The sequence below is a fragment of the Ceratotherium simum genome, chromosome 24 (assembly GCF_057802395.1).
Source record: "Ceratotherium simum simum isolate JZ-2026a chromosome 24, ASM5780239v1, whole genome shotgun sequence".
In the NCBI taxonomy this organism is placed as follows: Eukaryota; Metazoa; Chordata; class Mammalia; order Perissodactyla; family Rhinocerotidae; genus Ceratotherium; species Ceratotherium simum.
In genome coordinates this window covers 31,501,887-31,522,216 of record NC_141923.1, presented here as the reverse complement: position 1 = coordinate 31,522,216, position 20,330 = coordinate 31,501,887, and the positions used below count along the sequence as shown (strand labels likewise).

The window sequence follows — 20,330 nt, the reverse complement described above, 5'->3', positions numbered from 1 at the left end:
AGCATACTGGACTATCTATGTACGTGTGCCTCTGTGTGTGTTAGAGCTGGCGTGTTTCAGTTTTGTTCTCTGCCCTCTTTGGCATCCAGTGTATGTGAAAAATATGCCTGCCTTGTTTGTTTAGAAATTATTCTGTTGTCTTTATCTGTAACATTTCCCTCTGAAATCTCTTCTGCCTGGATTTTTTTTTTAATTACTAACAATTAATTGCCTCTCTTCTACATTTTTTTCTTAAGGTGAGAGTGTCTTTTTTCTAAGTTTTATGGGCTAATTCAGAATTTGAAAGTGCGGCGTCTAAAATGACAAACCCAGGACTTGTCTTCAACATTATGTGGTTGGCTCTACCTGCCGTATGTTTACGGATTGTTTTCATTGGTAATTTTTGCTTTGTGGTCCTGCTGACCGTGAGCATTCAGGATTCTATTTTGTTTTGCTTTTATACAGCAGGACTCCAGGTCATCTGGCCTAAGCTATCTTGCCCTATTTCTTCCAGCTTATGAGAGCAGCTGATTATTTTATCCAGAACTTTAGTGATGTTTAGCTAACTTCAATGACCAAAAAACAGAAGCACTGTGGTTGAAATTTCAAGTGAACGTTGAGAAAATGAGACCTCTGTCAAACCACAGATGTCAGATTGCTCAATGCAGAGCTCACCAACAAAAAGTTTATCATTACTTTGTTCTGTGAAGCAACTAATGCATTCATCCAGTCGCTTTGGAAAGCCCAAATTCTCCAAATGCCGTTAAATCACAAGACCAAAATGAGTTCTGAAAGGACAGAGAGTCCATTCCTTGTCATAGTTAAACCATCCTACCAGGATAAGAATTTATCCAATTGCGTAAGAAAAAAAGGGGCGGGGGGAATAATTTCAACGATTCTACAACCTTTCTAAGTAGTTAAGTCCTCTCCCTCTTCAAAATTTTGTCCCATATCTACCTATCTGAAATCCCTCTAGCTGTAGCTGAAATATACAATTAAGAGAGAATAAATGCTTTTTCTGAGCTGAGTCTTTTCTAAACATGAAGAAGATTTTTAAAGACTAAGATGATGAAATTTGTAGACACCAGCAAGAGGCCATTGAAAACAATTTTGAAAAAAAGCAAGAAATTTTATAACAGCCCTCCACCTCCAGGCAAGTTGAGAGAGAAATGTAGGGAAATAGATTCGGGTCCTGAGATCCAGGTCTGAGCCACAGTTCCGCCATCGACCAGCCGTGTGGCCTCTGCCCAGTCGGGCCATTTACTGAGCTTGTCCCTGATCTGTAATCTGACGATACTTGATCCACTTCCTCATTGTTGTTTTTATGTTTGTTGAGAATAAAAAAGGTTATCAAATGTATGACAAACTGTAAATGTCCTTTTAAGACAAAGCGTTTTCTGTCATTTCCTCTTTCAAGCTCTCCGTCACCTACCTTGATGCAGTTATCCAGCTGCTTTTCCTTCAGCAAACACATACCTCCCACAACTCCTGTAATTGTCCTTGACGTGTTTCACTCTGTAATCATATTTCTGCTTTCCTGCTTGGTTTTCTTTATCCTTTTTAAATGTCAAACCTCGGGCCGGCCCCGTGGCTTAGTGGTTAAGTGCGCACGCTCCGCTGCTGGCGGCCCGGGTTCGGATCCCGGGCGCGCACTGACACACGGCGTCTCCGGCCATGCTGAGGCCGCGTCCCACATACAGCAACTAGAAGGATGAGCAACTATGACATACAACTATCTACTGGGGCTTTGGGGGGAAAATAAATAAATAAGTAAAATCTTTAAAAGCCAAACCTCAACATGACACTCTTCTCATCTATGCCTAATAAAATGATAATATTCGTAGTTATCTTATTAGCTCCCTATTAACTAGCTCAGCATTGCAGACTTGCTCAGCCTGTGGTCCACAGTGCCCCACGAGGCCTCTTCTGCTGCATATGCCCAGCCACTCATTTCCCTATGCTTTATGTGTTAGTGTGCCCTTGTACTTATTAAATATCTCCTTCTCATAGATGAACAGTTTTCTTTACTGCAATCACTTGGATATCCCCTTTGCCAGCTTAATCGTTCCTGTTTCACTTGTTTTTTTTCCCCCTAATCCTTTAGAATTAGTGTCTCCTGAAGCCCTCCTAAATTGTAGAGCCCAGTATTGAACAGAATTGGCTAGTGCTGAACACAGTGGGAGGAGTCCTCCCTAATCATTATGCTCCACATTATCTGTCACCCGGAGGCCTATTTTTTATTTGTACAAGTAATCACAGGAAACCCGGTCAGCTCCCCTCCCCTTGGTGTTAGGCCAGCATTCGCCTGGGTGCAGATTTTGCCACAGCCATTTGGCAGGTGACTAATTACTGCTCTCCCCCTCCTGAAAAGATCATCCTTAGCAGGCCCAGCCTGTCTAAAATCTGTCCCTCCCTGTCATGCCTGAATAGTAGACAACTCCAAGTGTTTCCTCTGGCAGCTTTCAGCAGCACAGAGTGGCTGGCAGATGTTTTCCACAGGAGGTGGTGGTCTCTGTGATGGTGCAGAAATGCAGAACCATGTCCCAGGCCCTCGTGGCTTTAGCACTTAGGGCTTTGACTCATAACACCCAGGCTGCCCCATCCTGTGTGGTTCATCCCTTTGCAGGGTCGGCTAACAGATGCAGCTCCTCCTCTGTGAAGTGGCACCCACTGTACTAGCGCCCTTTTTGCAGACTGGTCATATAGCATCCTCTTCTATAAAGAGTGACCACAGCTGGGAATGTAAAATAACCAGGTTGCGGCACATTTGGTTCATGGTTTCATTTGAGCATCAGGTTAAGACGAGACGTTTGGACAGATCCAGACTGTCCCAGATGCTCAGTTACCCCGTTAGCACCTCTCCTCTTTTTCTTTTAGGTTTCACACGTGTGTGTGTGTACCCTCTCTTCCTTTTCAAAATTCACGTCAGGGAATGACCAAATGAATCAAAGCTTGGTCCATTTTTAGGGAAGGGGAAATGCCCTATAGTTTATATAGAAAATAAAGCTAGTGGTCTCTTCACATGGAATACAGGAACACCCTGACTCGATTCTTAGTGGTTCCAGTTAGGCCATTCTCACATGTTAACTCACTGTTTATACAATGAGAAAAGTAGCAGATATTGGAGTTGTCACTTTCTAACACATCTATTGCTGTTCTCTTTTTGTTCCATATTATTGGTTCATTACCTTCTTATGCAATTCCTGTGGAGACATCTAATTTGCCATGGGTAAAACTGAATTGCAGCATATTGAATTAACATGAAATCTCCAGGATGATGAAACACCGCAGCCACACAGTTCCCCTTTAAAAATATGAAGCTAACAACTTCATTTTAGTTGTTTTGTAATTAAAGCCACTTCAGAGATTCTCAGGGGGAAGTGGGTGGGTGCACTTCCCTCCAGGTGGTTCGAGACCAGCAGGGTTGGTCAGCTTTAACAAGCCACTCCTCTTCCCCCCTCCCCCCAACAGCTGGGCCCAGGGATGAGGCCACAAAGAAGGAAGGAGACAACCCATTTATTGTGGGAGGAGTTGAGGGGCTAATGCAATAGTTCTTAAACTCTAGGGAATATGAGAGTCCTCTGGGAGTTTGTTAAAATACAGATTTCTGGGGCTCTAGAAGATCCGAGGTGTCCAAGGAATCTTTATTTACATCAACACCTGCGGATGGCCACAGTCCATGGCTGGAGAAACACTGCTCCAATGACTTCACCTTCTTGATTTTGACATTATGAAGTTGGATTTTGAAGAAGTGATAACAATATGAATAATTGAACTGGATTTGAGCAGTAGTTCTCAGTTGGTGTGTACACTTGGATTATTACCAAAATATGCAACCCAGGCACCACTCCCGCTCCATTAAATTAAAATCCTGGGATTAGGGCCCAAGAATGTGTTTTAAGAGCTCCCAAGTGACCCTCGTGTGCTTACTGCATTAGAAGCCAAGTGTACTAAAGGGCTCACATCACTTCATGCTGGGAGTTGTGTACGTTAAAGAAGGAAGACCTAGCAATGAGTTATTCATTTGTTTTTGCTTTCACCTTTGTTCCCAAATCTAATCAGTTGTTAAGTAGGGCTGTCTTGATTATAACCGTTAGTGAACAAAAGTGTGCTGGCATTTCACACCTGGAAGCTAGTGTCAGCCATCATGTTCACAGATAAAACCAATAATCAGGGTCTATGGTCTTATTAAGCAATTATCCTTTTAAGAATACACTTGTAAACAGCAGCATAATCTGTAGATTTAATTTCTTGCAATAAAAATAAAGTAACATCCAGTTTTAAATACAGTATGAGTAAAATACACTATCTTCATGCGTAACTCTTCCTTACATTTAAAATGGATGACTAATGTATCACTTATTTGACAGCTTCTGTCATCAAATATGGAGTGCCTACAATGGCCAGGGACTGTTCTAGGCATGGAGAATACAGTAGTGAGCAAAACAGACAGATGTTTAGCCCTCATGGAGCTAACATTTAAGCGGGGAGAGAGACTGTAAACAAGATAAGGAAGTTGAATATATAGTGTGCATGCTACATACATGCTCAAGAGAAACCCTTTGTTCAGCAAATATTTACTGGGAGTCTGCTGTATTCTGGCATTGTTAGATATACAAAGATAAGTCCTTCCCTTCAAGAGTCTATAATCTAGTACAAAAACTTATTGAATGCCTCTTGGGTAAATAATGATAGTAATTAAATTCATATAGGAAGGAAAGAGCTCCAAAAACTGTATATGCTGTATGTATTGCTCTCCTCTTTGACATTTCTAAGCCTTTTCTATAACTTTCGCTTTTATGCAGTAAGTACATACATTATGGCTCAAACCAGCATAGCTATTTTGTAAAACATGGATTTGTAAATTAATGGACTATGCAATTTACTTGCTATTCTCATGGCTAATTATTTCTCTTTTGACCAAGCATTTAGACTTTGAAAGCCCCAGAGTTTTGAATACCGATGTTGTCATATCAAAATACTTGTTGCTGAGAAATATATAAAATATGGGCAATTCAGATGTACCTCTGGTACAGTGGTTTGCAAAGTATGAGTCAGGGACCACAGCCTCAGCTGGGACTGCATTAGAAGTGCAAATTCTCTTGGCCCCCCCAACCTACTGATTCATAATCTCTGGGGTGGGGCCCGGCAATCTGTATTTTAACACACTGAAGTGTGAGAACTGGCGAAGTGTAGTCCTTCAAACACACTTGCACTCACTTGTGGATACCATTCAAGGCAGATAAAGCAAGTACATGATTATCCAAGAGGGGAGATGTGTACATGAGACCCTGATTCATTGTTTTGTACTTTATTGGAGTCTGCTTCAGGTGCTAACCACAGTTGAGGCAGAAAACATCTCCATGTCTGTGTTATAAATGTGTATGAGGTAGGTATAGTCAGGTGAAAAAATCTGCAAACCAAAGATTAGATCTTATCGCTGAGTAACAAAAAGCCACGAGCCTGTCATAATGTTTTCAAGTCCCGACGGCTGCCTGCTTGCTGCCTCAGAAGCCTCTCTCGGTGGATGCTCCCTGTGTTAACGTACGTCACTGTTAACTGGGGCTCTGGTGTTGCTCTCTGTCTCTGAGCTTGTCTGCTTCCTTTTTTCTTTTGGTTCACCTTTCCTCTGTTAGTCTCTTTTCTATAACAGAGACCTACTCTTATTTTGTTCTTATTGATTTAATGTACTGTACTTGTGGAAGAGTTTTACATTCTCTTTTCTTAATTTTAAAAGCGAACAAAAGGGATATTTGTTATCAAGAGGTAAAAACTAAATGAGATTACATTGCTTTTAAATTTATGTTGCCCTTTGTGGTTTTATGAGGGGTTTTTTTCCTTCCCCTCCTCTCTAGCTAGAAAAATCTTTGGGAAAAAGTTTGTTAGAGGGATTGGATTTTATTTTTATTATTATTAAATTATTTATTGTTAATTTTATTATTATATTTTTTGTAAAGTTTGAGCCCAGTTCCTCCTTAGTTACAAAAATAAAGGAGACGATTATATTCTGTCTGAAGTAATAAGGCCCAATTAGTGTGGGAAACCCTCCAGGTCCCCTTTCTGTGTCCTATTCCTTCCACACACCTCGCCCCACTCTCTCCAATCTTTTACAGAGCCTCGTGGACTGATAAGGCCTTCTTCTTTTAGGTCATCCACTTTCCCTTTATTTTTGTGGGTGTGTTTGCATTAAAGTATATCATGCATACAGAAAAAGGCACAGGTCATGAGTGTACATCGGGAGGAATTTTCACAAAGTGAACATACCCCTGTAATCATACCCAGATCAAGAGGTGGAACATTACCAGCGTCCAGATGCCCTCCCTGCCACGTGCCTTCCCCAGTCACTCCCACCTCCTCCCAAGGTAAACATAATCCTGAATCCTAAAATCATAGACTCATTTTGCCTATTTTTGGGCTTTATATAAATGGCATCATACCATATGTATTATTCTGTGTCCGGTGTCTTTAAGTCAACATTATGTTCATGAGATTCATCTGTGTGTTGCAGGTAGCATTAGTTTATTTTCGTTGCAGTATTATATTTATGTTGTGAGAACATACCACGACTCATTTCTGCATTCTGCTGTTGATGAACATTGGGCGTGTTTCCAGTTTAGGGATATTACAGATTCTTGTACGTGTCCTTTGGTATCATATGTACGCATTTGTTTTGAGCATTTCCTAGGAATAGGATTGCTACATCATAGGATATCCATACATTGAACTTAGCAGAGACGATAAACAGTTTGCCAAAGTGGTTGTGACAAGCAACACTCCTGCCAGCAGTGTTTGAGAGTTCTAGTTGCTTCACATCCTTTCTAGCACTTAGTTTCAGCCATTCTGGTGGGTATGTAGTGGGTCCCTCTTTGTGGCTTTAATTTGCATTTGCCTGGTAACTGATGATGTTGAGCACCAGTGTTTGTTAATCTTTTAGATAGCCTCTTTTGTGAAATTCCTTTTCAGATCTTTGCACACTTTTCTATTGGGTTGTCTGTCTTGTTGCTTTTTAGGAGTTCATCAGATATTCTGGATAGGAGCCCACTGGTGGATGTATGTTTTACATATATTCTCCTACTCTGTGTCTTGATGAATACACGTTCCTAATTTTAATAGGCTTCAGTCCTTCCTTTATGATCCTGTTAAAGAAACCTCTGCCTCTATCAGAAAGATGTTCTTCCATATTATAGTCTAGACTCTTTAGGTCTACATTTAAATATACAATCCAGCTGGAATTGATTTTTATATAAGGTTTGAGGTGGGGTTCAGTATTTATTTTCGTCTATGTATATTATCTCAGGACCATTAAGATTTCATTTTTTTATTTTGCTTTTTGCCTAGTTTTTTTATAATAAACGTTTTTATTTTAGAATACTTTTCAATTTACAGAAAAGTCACACAGATAGTACAGAGAATTCCCATATACCTCTCGCCCAGTTCTCCCTGTTATCATCATCTTACATTACATGGTAATACATTTGTCATAGCTAAGGAATCAATATTGATGCATTATTATTAACTAATAATCCATACTTTATTCAGATCAGGACCATTAGTTTTTGACAAATGGAAGTGCTATTGAAGAGTGCTTTGAGACTACATCCTGTGAACTAAACCTTCAGTAACTAAGTCCACTGTAGTAAGAGTCAGCCGTCTTTGGTCTCAGCCTAAGCCAGAGAACTCGGCAGTGGTCAAGTAGTGTGAACTCAGATCCATGAGATCACTGGGAAGGAAGTGTGGAAATCCTACAGTTAAAGGCCCTCTAGGTTTGGGGTCAACATAAACTCTCATTCTTAGTTTTGAAAATTCTGCCTTTCTGAGTTTTAAAAGTATAATAGCCTTCTCCTTAAGTCCTGTAGACTTTAGTTTTGTAATCTTTAACCAGAGTTTAAAATACATTGATGATGAATAGCTTTTTTTATTTTTAGTCATCATGCTGTACATTACGTCCCCAGGACTTATTTATCTTATAACTGGAAGTTTGTACCTTTTGACCATCTTCACCCATTTCACCCACTACCACCTCTGGCAACTACCAATCTATTTTCTGTATCTATGAGTTCGAGTTTTTTTAGATTTAACATATAAGTGCAGTCATACAGTATTTGTCTTTCTCTGTCTGACTCATTTCACTTAGCATAATGCCCTCAAGATCTATCCATGTTGTCACAAATGGAAGGATTTCCTTCTTTTTTATGGCTGAATAATATTCCATTGTGTGTGTATATATCTATATCATATTTTCTTTATCCATTCATCTGTCAGTGGACACTTGAGTTGTTTCCATGTCTTGGCTATTGTAACTAATGCTGCAGTGAACATGGGTGTGCAGATATCTCTTCGAGATAGTGATTTCGTTTTCTTTGGATAAATACCCAGAAGTGGAATTGCTAGATCAAAGAGGGTAGTTCTATTTTTAATTTTTTGAGGAACTTCCATACTGGTTTTCCATAGTGGCCGCACCAATTTACATTTCCACCAACAGTACTCAAGGGTTCCCTTTTTCCACATCCTGGCTAACACGTGTTACTTCTTTTTGATAATAATTATTCTAACGTGTGTGGTGATACCTCATTGTGGTTTTGATTTGCATTTTCCTGATGATTAATGATGTAGAGCATCTTTTCATGTACCTGTTGGCCATGTCTTCTTTGGAAAAATGTCTGTTCAGATCCTCTGCTCATTTTTTAATAGGATTGTTTGGTTTTCTTTTCTGTTGAGTTGTATGTGTTCTTTATATATTTTGGATATTAACCCCTTATCAGATATATGATTTGCAAATTTTTCTCCCATTCCATAGGTTGCCTTTTCATTTATTCATGGTTTCCTTTGCTGTGTAGAAGCTTTTAAATTTGATGTAGTCTCACTTGTTTATTTTCGCTTTTGTTGACTTTGCTTTTGGTGTCACATCCAAAAAATCATTGCCAAGACCAAGGTCAAGGAGCTTACCACCTATGTTTTTTTCCACGAGTGTTATGGTTTCAGGTCTTAGGTTCAAGTCTTTAATCCATTTTGAGTTGATTTTTATGTATGGTGTAAGATAGTGGTCTGGTTTCATTCTGATAACAGCTTTTTAGAGAGTCGATATTAATGCCAGATGCCATGGGAAGGAGCCCTCAATGTGCCCCTTTGGCCTTCAGTGTGAGTGTGTGGTGAGCAGTGTGCCTGATCCAGTCTCCTCTCCCCTCCTCACCTTGGGCCTGGGGAGTGTCACCGCGACCCCTAGTTCTGAGGAAGGCAAGACAGACAGCCGTTGAGACCGCTAGACCTTTTACTGCCAACTTCCCCTGAAGACTTCACCATAACAAGCTTCAGTGGTCCTAGTGTGTTTCAAAGTGTTCCTGACAGTCTTGACTATTTTTACTTTTTAATTTAAAGTGCAGACTAAGCCCCAGTGACCATCTTTCACTTTGACAGCAGACGTTTAAATTATAGTGAGAAAGCAAGGAAAGCCAGCCAGCCAGCCCCATTAATATTTTATGAAATATTCATTGTTCCTTAACCTGCCGTGACCCCTATCCTGGACGACACTTTTATAGCTGACATGTTGACCCCGGATGCACACATGCACACCCGGGTCGCTTTGCCCTTGTCCCGCCTCTCCTCAGTACCATGAGCTCCCGACACTCTGCCAGCCCGGTTGTCTTCACCAGTGCCCGAAGTTCACCCAAAGAAGAGCTTCATCCTGCCACCTCCTCGCAGCTTGCACCTTCCTTCTCCTCCTCCTCCTCCTCTTCATCTGGTCCTAGGACTTTCTACCCTCGCCAGGGTGCTACTAGCAAGTACCTGATTGGGTGGAAAAAACCTGAAGGAACCATAAACTCCGTGGGATTCATGGACACAAGAAAGTAAGAAGTCTTTTGCTTCTCTTGCTGGGTGGTTTGCTTTTAATATGACACAGAACAGAAAGGTTGGGGCAATTTCTTACAACCGAGGAGGCCAGTCTTGGGGGGTGAGGAGGGGTTGGTTTGGTAGGGAAATTATTTTTTTTTCTTAGTAAAGCTTTACTTAAATTATTTCTCTACCTCATTCCTTAAAGAAGATATATTGCAAAACATTGGGATTTGAGATTCTTAGATCTCCTAGGAAAGAGAACATGTCTGTTGTGAAGAACAAACTTCAGTCCTCTGGTGCTACGACCATGCTTGTCCCTTTGATGATACTAATCACTGCCTCCCCATGTAATTCTTAACTGGGCCAGGAGGCACCAGAGGGAATATTAGAAAGTAAGCGACTACCCTTGAATATAAAGGACTTTTTGACCACGTACAGCAAAAGAAATAAATGATTCATTCAATTATTTTGTTTTTGTTTATACAAAGGCTGCGTTTGGGATTCATACCCTGTGGTCTTTATTAGTAAATCTGTTGCTAATTTTGCCTTAGTAGAGCTAATAGTTTCCTGTAAAAGAGTGATTTATTCATCAGACTTTTTATTTTGTGTTTCAACCTGGTTTTGTTTCTTTAACAAGCTTTTAGCCGAGTAGATTCAAATGTAAGTGAACAGAAGTAATCTTCCTTTTCTCTCCTTTAATATTTCCCCACTGACTTACATCCTTCAGAGCCCGTCGTGCCCTTGAGTCAGCCTTGTCAACTTAGTTTCTACCATCTCTTCCCTTCCTTTCAAGGCGTCATCAGAGTGATGGCAATGAAATAGCCCACACCAGGCTGCGTGCCTCAACCAGGGACCTCCGGGCATCCCCCAAGCCAACCTCCAAGTCCACCATTGAGGAGGATCTCAAGAAACTCATCGACCTTGAAAGCCCAACTCCAGAATCTCAGAAGAATTTTAAGGTACAGGACAGAGCTTGGGGTAAACAGCGGTTAAGAGAGGCCAGGCGGGATGGCGCCACTCACCGCAGTTGCACCCTCCAAGAAGTGTTGGTTCCCAGCTCCTCTTCATTGAAGCCCACTTCCCGCCATCACCTAGTCTTCCCAATAATTACTTCACAATGTTTTCCAAATGTTCTCTCCCTGCCGCCACTTCTCTTTGGTCCGGGTTTATATTAATCCACAGCTTTTTCTTCTTCCAGTGTGCCCTACTCACAGTGCACAAGCTACACTCTTTCATGAACATTATTACTCAGATGACATTGTTTCTCAAGTCTACAGAGACTCTTTTGGCTCTCTTGTAAGACAGAAAGTTTTCTATAAGGACTTTAGTGTCTTTTGTCTTAAGGGTCCCCCTCCTCCCGCAGATAGCCCCCAATTCACTTCCTGTCCAAATGCCCACAGTATCCAGCAGTCGGGCCTTGCCTCTGCCCCTGACCCTGGCCCGGCAAACCTACTGGCTATACATCGTGTGCTCTTCAGTCACTCAGAGAAACTACCTGAGGGACACTCACTCTTCTTTCCTCCACCCCCCAAAGCCACCTCTTCTTTCCAGCAAATAGGTCTACACACTTACCTGTAGAACTTTCTAGACTCTCTACTTCATAAAGCCTTCTCTCCACTTCCTTCTCAGAATTCCGGACTATAAATGCCTTCTCTAAACCCCGCCTCCCTCCCCATCAAGTCCCTTGCACTTGCTCAGAGTTTGTGTTTGTGTGTCTGTGGCCAGACCTTTGCATGACCACGTGGAAGGCTTCTTCTGCTCACCTCAGCTTGAAGGACCCCTGAAGCCTACTTAAGGCTCTCCTCTTTCTTGCCCTCTAAAGTCTTGTCCTCTGAAATGTTCAGTCTCACACTCCCAGGCTCAGAGCTGGTGTTTGTTGAGCAGGGCCCAAAAGTGTTTCACTCTGAGCATAAAGTATTTCTGTCTGCAGTGTGTTGGGCAGCCCCAGGAGAAAGGAGTCCACCCCAGAAAGGGCATGGCAGCAAACTTGGACATTTTCCATTCTCTAGGTTCTTAGTTAAATCATTTGTAGTCTGTTTAAAGTGACTAGAAAGCTTAACTTAAGAAGAACTTTGAGAATTGATTGAAAATGGAAGCTAAAATATTTCCACTCATCATCCTCAAACTGTGCTCAGAGTATAAGAGGCGTGCCCAACTGGATGAGCTGTGTGGTCTTATCCTGTTCAGGCTTTCTCATCACCATTCTAGTGTTTGTGCACACGTACATGCCTCTGTGTGTGTGCACACATGTGTGTTTTCCTCCTGATAGGTCAGATACTCCTCCTAAACTTAAAAATCATCCTTTACAGAAATTAAATATATTCCAAAGACCGTTCTGGAGTTTTTGCTGAGAAATAAATGATTTATTACATAAACATTAACATCATAAATCATTTTAAAGATTTGCTGTTCTTGATTTCTGTGATTTCTGTTTTATAAGCCAGCACTCAACAGTTCCGACTCATCACCCGGGGTACAAATAGTTTCCTTAGCAACCTCGCAAAAGATGGTGTTTAAGACTTCTTTCTTTATCCGTCAAAACCCGAAGAGGTGTACTAAAATGTTTAAGTACCAGTTTCAAAATAAAAATAATTTCAGATTTTTCCTTTGAGGTTAGAGGAAAATAAAACTTGCCTTGAAAGGAATCTTTCCTCCAATTCTTAGTTTAACGTTTTTGGAAAGGGGCAAGCTTCGGGCTTTCATTCTTTTGATTTACTCATGCAGTGGAAATAATTAAAAGCAAATGTCTATTTTGCCCTTCTTCCAGGTCTTGGCTTTTATTTCCAAAATGAATTACTTTAACATTCCTATTTGAAACAGGGGTGCACTTGCTTTACGTTGTGACTATATTGCCACGAGACCCTCTGCAAAGAAAGTGCTTCTGCTGGCTGAACTGTTACTGAAAAGGCTGGAAGCAAGGGCTGGAAATATGGTCTGTTTTCTCTCCAGCCTCACCCTGTTTGAGCTGGTTTGGTTTACTTTCAGCTAAGTAGCTCTATGTGTCTTCTGAGATTCGTCGTCTGAGTGACCTGGCTCTGCTGTGTCAGTAAGGCCAGCATGCCCTGGAGAAGTCTTCCAAGCCATACCTGGCTCCGGGCTCCAGGCCACTGTGTCAGGCTTTGGGGAACCAGGAGTGGCCGGCTTTGGGCTGTGATACTTGGAACCCACTCACACCACACTGGCTTTCTTGGATGGCAAGTGCTACCTACCAGCGATCGTTAATATCAAATGACAGGGTCACTCCCAGGCTCGTTTGCCAGCAGACTGAGATGTCTGCTGCAGGACGTGGCAGCGCTCTGCAGGGCAGGCTGTAGCTGAGAGGTGGGTGGCTGCAGGGCCCCACGCAGTTGTTACAGAGCTCCTACCTCAAGGAAAATGGCAGAGTTGTAACATTCTAAGAAAGGTCATTGGCAGGCAAAGATGGGATAACCTTATTTTCCCTGAGGGCAGCAGTGGCAAGTGAACAGACAATAGTGCAAACCAATAGTCCTGCTTTCCAGCCAATGCTGTCAGGTATAAGCCAAGGGAAGAGGCTTAGGCAGCTCTAGTGTTAAGGAAGAGCTGATACTTGCTTATTGCAAGTGCCCATTTCACTGATAGCCAGGACTACTGAGAAGAGTGAGAGGAGAACAGGAGACTGACCTGGAGCAAGATGCCACCTCTCTACCTTGTTCCTCGGCTTAGAAATAGAGGACCAGAGTAGATCAGTGGTGCCCAAACCATTTTAAAGCTCAGGAACCCTTTTTTCAAATAAAATTGTACATGGAAGCCCAATATGTAGAACTGAGAAAGCAGAGTTTCTCTGATGAGAGGAGTGGGCATCATGGGCTCCTGGGTCCCACCTGAACATCTCTCCCCAAGCAGTGATGCTGCGAGGAACCCTTAGGGCTCCTTGGACACAGTTTGAAAACTGTCTGGCCTGAGGCTCTCTAAAATCTCTTCCAAGTCTGCCAGCCACTCCAGTGTGGTTCTTTCCCAGGGGCTGGCAGACCTGGGCAGTGCCACTCAGCAATCTCAGGTATGACCTGCAAGGAAGGTAGAGGGCGCTCTCAGGAACTGGATGGGGTGCACACTCTCAAGACTGGGATTGAATGGGGATGGGGTGAGGGGCCATCCCGACGTATCTGGACAAGACTAGGTCCTGCTACTTTTTAATGGGTAGAAAGGATCTAGGCAGATTGCTTCCATCTCCCACCCTGCCTCCCTTTAGTGCAGGATGTTGTAACTTGTAATAAAGCTATTTACTGCCTTGAAGTATATTAATATTTCCCAAAGAGGCTGAAACTATAATTGGTGGAAAATTTTTCTCCTGTAAAACCATCAGGGTGGGGATACTCACTGGAAAAGAAAATCCCTTTATTGAACCCAGAAGTGCTGACAAAGATTGAGAGCAGTGTTTGAACAGAGAGATCTGAGATCTGGCCTGGCAGGCAGGAGCCTAATGGGATAGTCCTCAAACCTTGCAGATGGAGGAGAGATGATCTGGTTTTTTAACTTTTTTTAAATTACAATTAGCAAGCCATTTAACCTCTCTAATGCCCTCTCTCCTCTGTAAAGTGAGAAGAGAAATTGTCATTTCCATACCAAGTTCCCTCCACTTACAGACTCACAAAGCATTTGTCACAGCAGCTTAGTTTTCTAGGCAGCATGTACGTACCTTGGGTTTAACTCATCAAGAATTTTAAAAAGTGAACATAATTGTTACAGAATTGGCTACACCTGGGGCTCGTTTACAATGCGTTTGATTAGTAATTTTTTCATATTATTTATGCAACAACTGTGCACGCCACATTGGGGGTGGCTCTGACTTGATTAACTCTTGGCTTGTTGGACAGAAGCGTGATAGACCCAGAGCACGTGAATGCATCCGAGCGCCAACTTTGTATTCTCAGCCTCCTAAATGGAGCCATTCCTGTATCGTTATCTCTCTGCCCCTTCAGGGTGTCATGGAAAGTCCCACGGTGGCTTTCTGCCTGAAGTGACTCAGCCTTCCTACTCACATCTTCACCTGTTCCCCAAATTGTTCTCCCTGCCAAGGTGAATGGCAGTCTGAGAGAAACTGAATAAAGATAGTGTTATTGTTAACAGACCGAATACTCTGTTGGCTTTCAGAAAGCTGGATATTTAAATATTGTTAGTGTCTGATGTTTCTCAGTGAATGGGATTCTCAGAAGCTTGCTTTTTGCAGAAAAATCTCAAGTAAAATCAAATCGGGTCACAAAGGCGAAAGACATCAACAGTAGACACAGCTATCTAGAACTTTTGTCATGTATATATAACTATATAAATATTTGTCATTTATAAAGGTGACTTCCCAATTTTTATTTCATGAATAGAAATCCATCTCAAAAAACAAATTATCTCCAAAACTCATTAAATATAATATTAGTGGTTAATGTTAAGAGCTACCTATTATTTGAGTTACTACATTGAGATGATCAGATGCTCTTTTGCCCAGCAAACATGTAATCACTTGACAAGCTTCTTAGGATACCTTCCTGACACTGGCTGTTCCCCTGGGGACCATAACATTATTTCATAATACCACTGAGATGCGCTGTTATGATCACTCCAGTGTTTCATTTAATCCTGAGAGATATTGTGCCCACATATGTGGAGTTGGGCTCAGAAAGATTACATGATTTGGTCAGTGACACAGGATTCAGATAAAATTCAAATTTGATCCTTGTCTTGTTCTTAACCATGACACGATATTGGTGAATCTACTAATCACATATCTGAATTATGTACTGAGCACTGATAGGCTGCAGGCAATATGCTAGGCTCTGGGGATATGATAACCAGGATGTCCCATTTTAGCTCCTAATGATGTAGACAGAGATGGTGGACCTGGAGGCTTCCTTGTTGGGTTCCAGGATTTAAAGGAGTGTGTCTAAGAGCAGCGATTCTGTTAACCCACCCTTCCCCCAACCTGGGTCTTTGGTATGTGACCCAGAAAATTGACTTTCTGTTGTCTTGACACTGTTTTTCAGTTCCAGGCGCTCTCCTCTCCTCAGTCTCCTTTCCCTACCACCCCCACCTCAAGGCGGGCCTTGCACAGAACGCTGTCGGATGAGAGTATTTACAGTGGCCAGAGGGAGCACTTTTTCACCTCAAGGGCTTCGCTTCTGGACCAAGCCCTACCCAATGACGTCCTCTTCAGTAGCACCTACCCTTCTCTCCCCAAGTCTCTTCCATTGCGGAGGCCTTCTTACACCTTGGGAATGAAGTCGCTACATGGTAAGTTTGCCTTTAGCTGCAGCTGCACAGCTCTGCTGATGATGGCCAGCGCCCTCAGAAACAGCTGCCACTGTGTTTGCTCAGAGAATGATAACTGGAGGAAGTCCTGCTTGCGTGCTCAGATTATCTCGGCTCACCAACCCCTCCCTCATTCAGCCCCTCACCTTTAATTCCCGACCACAGGGTACAGACATTCAACCTCACCAGACCATAAGAGTCATCTGGGATGCTTGTTGTTTTTGTTTTCTTTTTTTTGTTAATTGAGGTATAATTGACATATAACGTATTAGTTTCAGGTATACAACAATGATTTTATATTTGTATATATTGCAAAATGATCACCACAATGAGTCTAGTTAACATTTGTGACCATATATAGTTACAAATTTTTTTTCTTATGGTAAGAACTTTTAAGATTTACTCTCTTAGCAACTTTCAAATATGCAATACAGTATTATTAACTATAGGCACCATGTTGTATATTACATCCCATGACTTATTTGTCTTTGTCTGACATTTCATTTAGCATAATGCTGTCAGGGTCCATCCATGTTGTCACAAATGGCAAGATTTCATTATTTTTTATGGCTGAATAATATTCCATTATGTATATGTGTGTGTTTGTGTGTGTGTGTGTGTATACATATGTATACACACCATGTTTTCTTTATCCATTCATCCATCAATGGACGCTTAGGTTGATTCTGTATCTTGGCTGTTGTAAATAATGCTGCAATGAGCATAGGGGTGCATGTATCTTTTCAAGTTAATGTTTTCGTTTTCTTTGGATAAGTACCTGGAAGTGGAATTGCTACATCATATGGTAGTTCTATTTTGAGGAACCGCCATACTGTTTTCCATGCTGGCTGCACCAATTTGCATTCCTACCAACAGTGCACAGGGTTCCCTTTTCTCTACATCCTTAGCAACACTTGTTATTTTTGTCTTCTTGATAATAGCTATTCTAACAGGTGTGAGCTGATATTTTGTTGTGGTTTTGATTTGTATTTCCCTGATGATTAGTGGTGTTGAGCATCTTTTCATGTACCTATTGGCCACGTGTATGTTTCTTTTGGAAAAATATCTATTCAGATCTTCTGCCCATTTTTTAATCAGATTGTTTTTTTTTTCTATTGAGTTATATAGATATTACCCCCTTATCAGATACATGATTTGCAAATATTTTCTCCCATTTCGTAGGTTCCCTTTTCATTCTGTTGGTGGTTTCCTTTGCTGTGCAAGCTTTTTAGTTTGATATAGTCCACTTATTTATTTTTGGTTTTGTTGCCTGGGCTTTTGCTGTCAAATCCAAACAGTTGTCACCAAGGTCTATGTCAAGGAGCTTACCACCTATGTTTTCTTAATGGAGTTTTATGGTTTTAGGTCTTTAATCCATTTTGAGTTAATTTTTGTCCAGTTTTATTCTTTTGTATGTACCTGTCCAATTTTCCCAGCACCATTTATTGAAGGAACAATCCTTTCCCCATCGTGTGTGTTCTTGGCTCCTTTGTTGTAAATTAATTGACCATATATGCGTGGGTTTATTTCTGGACTCTCTATTCTGTTCCATTGACCTACGTGTCTGTTTTTATGCCAATACCACACTGTTTTGATGACTATAGCTTTATAATATAGTTTGAAATCAGAAAGTGTGATGCTTCCAGCTTTGTTCTTTCCCAAGATTGCTTTGGCTATTTGGGATCTATTGTGGTTTCATACAAATTTTAGGATTGTTTGTTCTATTTCTGTGAAAAATGCCATTGGAATTTTGATAGAGATTGCATTGAATCTGTAGATTGCTTTGGGTAGTGTGGACATTTTAACAATATTAATTCTTCCAATCCATGAGCTAAGAATATCTTTCATCAATGTCTTATAGTTTTCAATGTACAAGTCTTTCACCACCTTGGTTAAATTTATGCCTAGGTATTTTATTCCTTTTGATGCAATTGTGAGTAGGATTGTTTTCTTAATTTCTCTTTCTGATAATTTTTTGTTAGTTTATAGAAAGGCAACAGATTTTTGCATATTGATTTTATATCCTGAAACTTTACTGATTCATTTATTCTATTAGTTTTTGGTGGAGTCTCTAGGGTTCTCTAATACAGTATTATGTCATCTGCAAATAGTGAGTTTTACTTCTTCCTTTCCGATTTGGATGCCTTTTATTTCTTTATCTTGTCTCATTGCTCTGGCTAGGATTTCCAATACTATGTTGAATAAAAGTGGTGAGAGTGGATATCCTTGTCTTGTTCCTGATGTTAGAGAAAAAGCTTTCAGCTTTTTACGATTGAGTATGGTGTTAGCTGTGGGCTTGTCATATACGGCCTTTATTATGTTGAGGTATGTTCCCCCGATACCTACTTTGTTGAGAGTTTTTATTATAAATGGATGTTAGATTTTGTCAAATGCTTTTTGTGCATCTGTTGAAAGGATTGTATGATTTTTTTCATTTCGTTAATCTGGTGTATCACATTGATTTGCTGATGTTGAACCATTCTTGCATCCCTAGAATAAATCCCACTTGATCATGATGTGTGATCCTTTTAATGTATTGTTAAATTCAGTCTGCTAATGTTTTGTTGAGAATTTTCACATCTATATTTATCAGGGATTTTGGCTTGTAAGTTTCTTGTGGCATCCCTGTCTAGTTTTGGTATCAGGGTAATGCTAGTCTTGTAAAATGAGTTTGGAAGTGTTCCCTCTGCTTCTGTTTTTTGGAAGAGTTTGAGAAGGATTGGTATTGATTCTTCTTTGAATGTTTGGTAGAATTCACTAGTGAAGCCCTCTGGTCTTGGACTTTTGTCTGTTGGGAGGTTTGTGATTACTGATTCAGTCTCCTTACCAGTAATCGGTCTGTTCAGATTTTCTATTTCTTCATGATTCAGTCTTGGTAGACTATATCTTTCTAGGCATTTATGCATTTCTTCTAAGTTGTCCAATTTGTTGGCATATAATTGTTCATAGTAATCTCTTATGGTCCTTTCTATTTTTGTGGTATCAGTTGTAACATCTCCTCCTTCATTTCTGATTTTATTTATTTGAGTCTTCTTTTTTTCTTGGTGAGTCTGTCTAAAGATTTGTCAATTTTATTGATCTTCTCAAAGAATCAGCTCTCAGTTTCATCTTCTCTATTGTCTTTTTTGTGTCTATTTCATTTATTTCCACTCTGATCTTTATTTCCTTCCTTCTACTAACTTTGGGCTTTATTTGTTCTTCTTTTTCTAGTTCCTTGAGGTGTAAAGTTAGGTTGTTTGAGGCCTTTCTTGTTACTTGAGGTTGGCATTTATTGCTGTGAACTTCCCTCTTAGAACTGCTTTTGCTGCATCTCCTAAGTTTTGGTATATCGTATTTCCATTTTCATTTGTCTCAAGGTATTTTTTGATTTCTCTGTTGATTTCTTCTTTGACCCATTGGTTGTTCAGTAGCATGTTGTTTAATCACCACTATTTATGAATTTTCTAGTTTTCTGCTTGTAATTAATTTCCAGTTTTATACCATGGTGGTAGGAAAAAATGCTTGATATGATTTCAGTCTTCTGAAATTTTTTTTGTGTGTGTGAGGAGGACCAGCCCTGAGCTAACATCCAGTGCCAATCCTCCTCTTTTTTGCTGAGGAAGACTGGCCCTGGGCTAACATCCGTGCCTGTCTTCCTCTACTTTATATGGGATGCCGCCACAGCATGGCTTAACAAGCAGTGCGTCGGTGTGTGCCCGGGATCCAAACCAGCGAACCCCGGGCCACCACAGCGGAGCATGCGCACTTAACCGCTTGTGCCACCAGGCCGGCCCCAGTCTTCTTAAATTTATTAAGACTTGTTTTATGGCCTAAAATCTGATCTATCCTGGAGAATGTTCCATGTACACTTGAGAAGAATGTGTTTTCTCTTGCTTTTGGATGGAATGTTCTGTATATATCTGTTAAGTCCATCTGGCTAATGTGTCATTTAAGGCCAATGTTTCCTTATTGATTTTCTGTCTGGATGATCTATCTGTTGATGAAAGTAGAGTATTAAAGTCCCTTCCTATTATTGTATTGCTATCTGTTTCTCCCTTTAGGTCTATTAATATTCGCTTTATATGTTTAGGTGTTCCTATGTTGGGTGCATAAATATTTACAAATGTTATATCCTTTTATTGGATTGACTCCTTTATGATTATGTAATGCCCTTCTTTGTCTTTTATTACAGTCTTGTCTTAAAGTCTATTTTGTCTGATATAAGTATAGCTACCCCAGCTTACTTTTGGTTTCCATTTGCATGGAATATCTTTTTCCATTCT

The 20,330-nt window shown here is 40.7% G+C and overlaps 1 protein-coding gene across 15 annotated transcripts in view; it reads left to right on the top strand.

Moving 5' to 3' along the window:
* The window catches only part of SIPA1L1 (signal induced proliferation associated 1 like 1), a 363,798-nt gene that overhangs the window by 330,541 nt on the left and 12,927 nt on the right, over positions 1–20,330 (top strand). For all 15 annotated transcript variants that reach the window (XM_087448297.1, XM_087448293.1, XM_087448290.1 and 12 more), the window contains 3 exons: positions 9,585–9,824; positions 10,604–10,769; positions 15,804–16,050. In XM_087448297.1, coding sequence (XP_087304423.1) covers positions 9,585–9,824; positions 10,604–10,769; positions 15,804–16,050 — 653 coding nt within the window. The remainder of the gene's footprint in view (positions 1–9,584; positions 9,825–10,603; positions 10,770–15,803; positions 16,051–20,330) is intronic.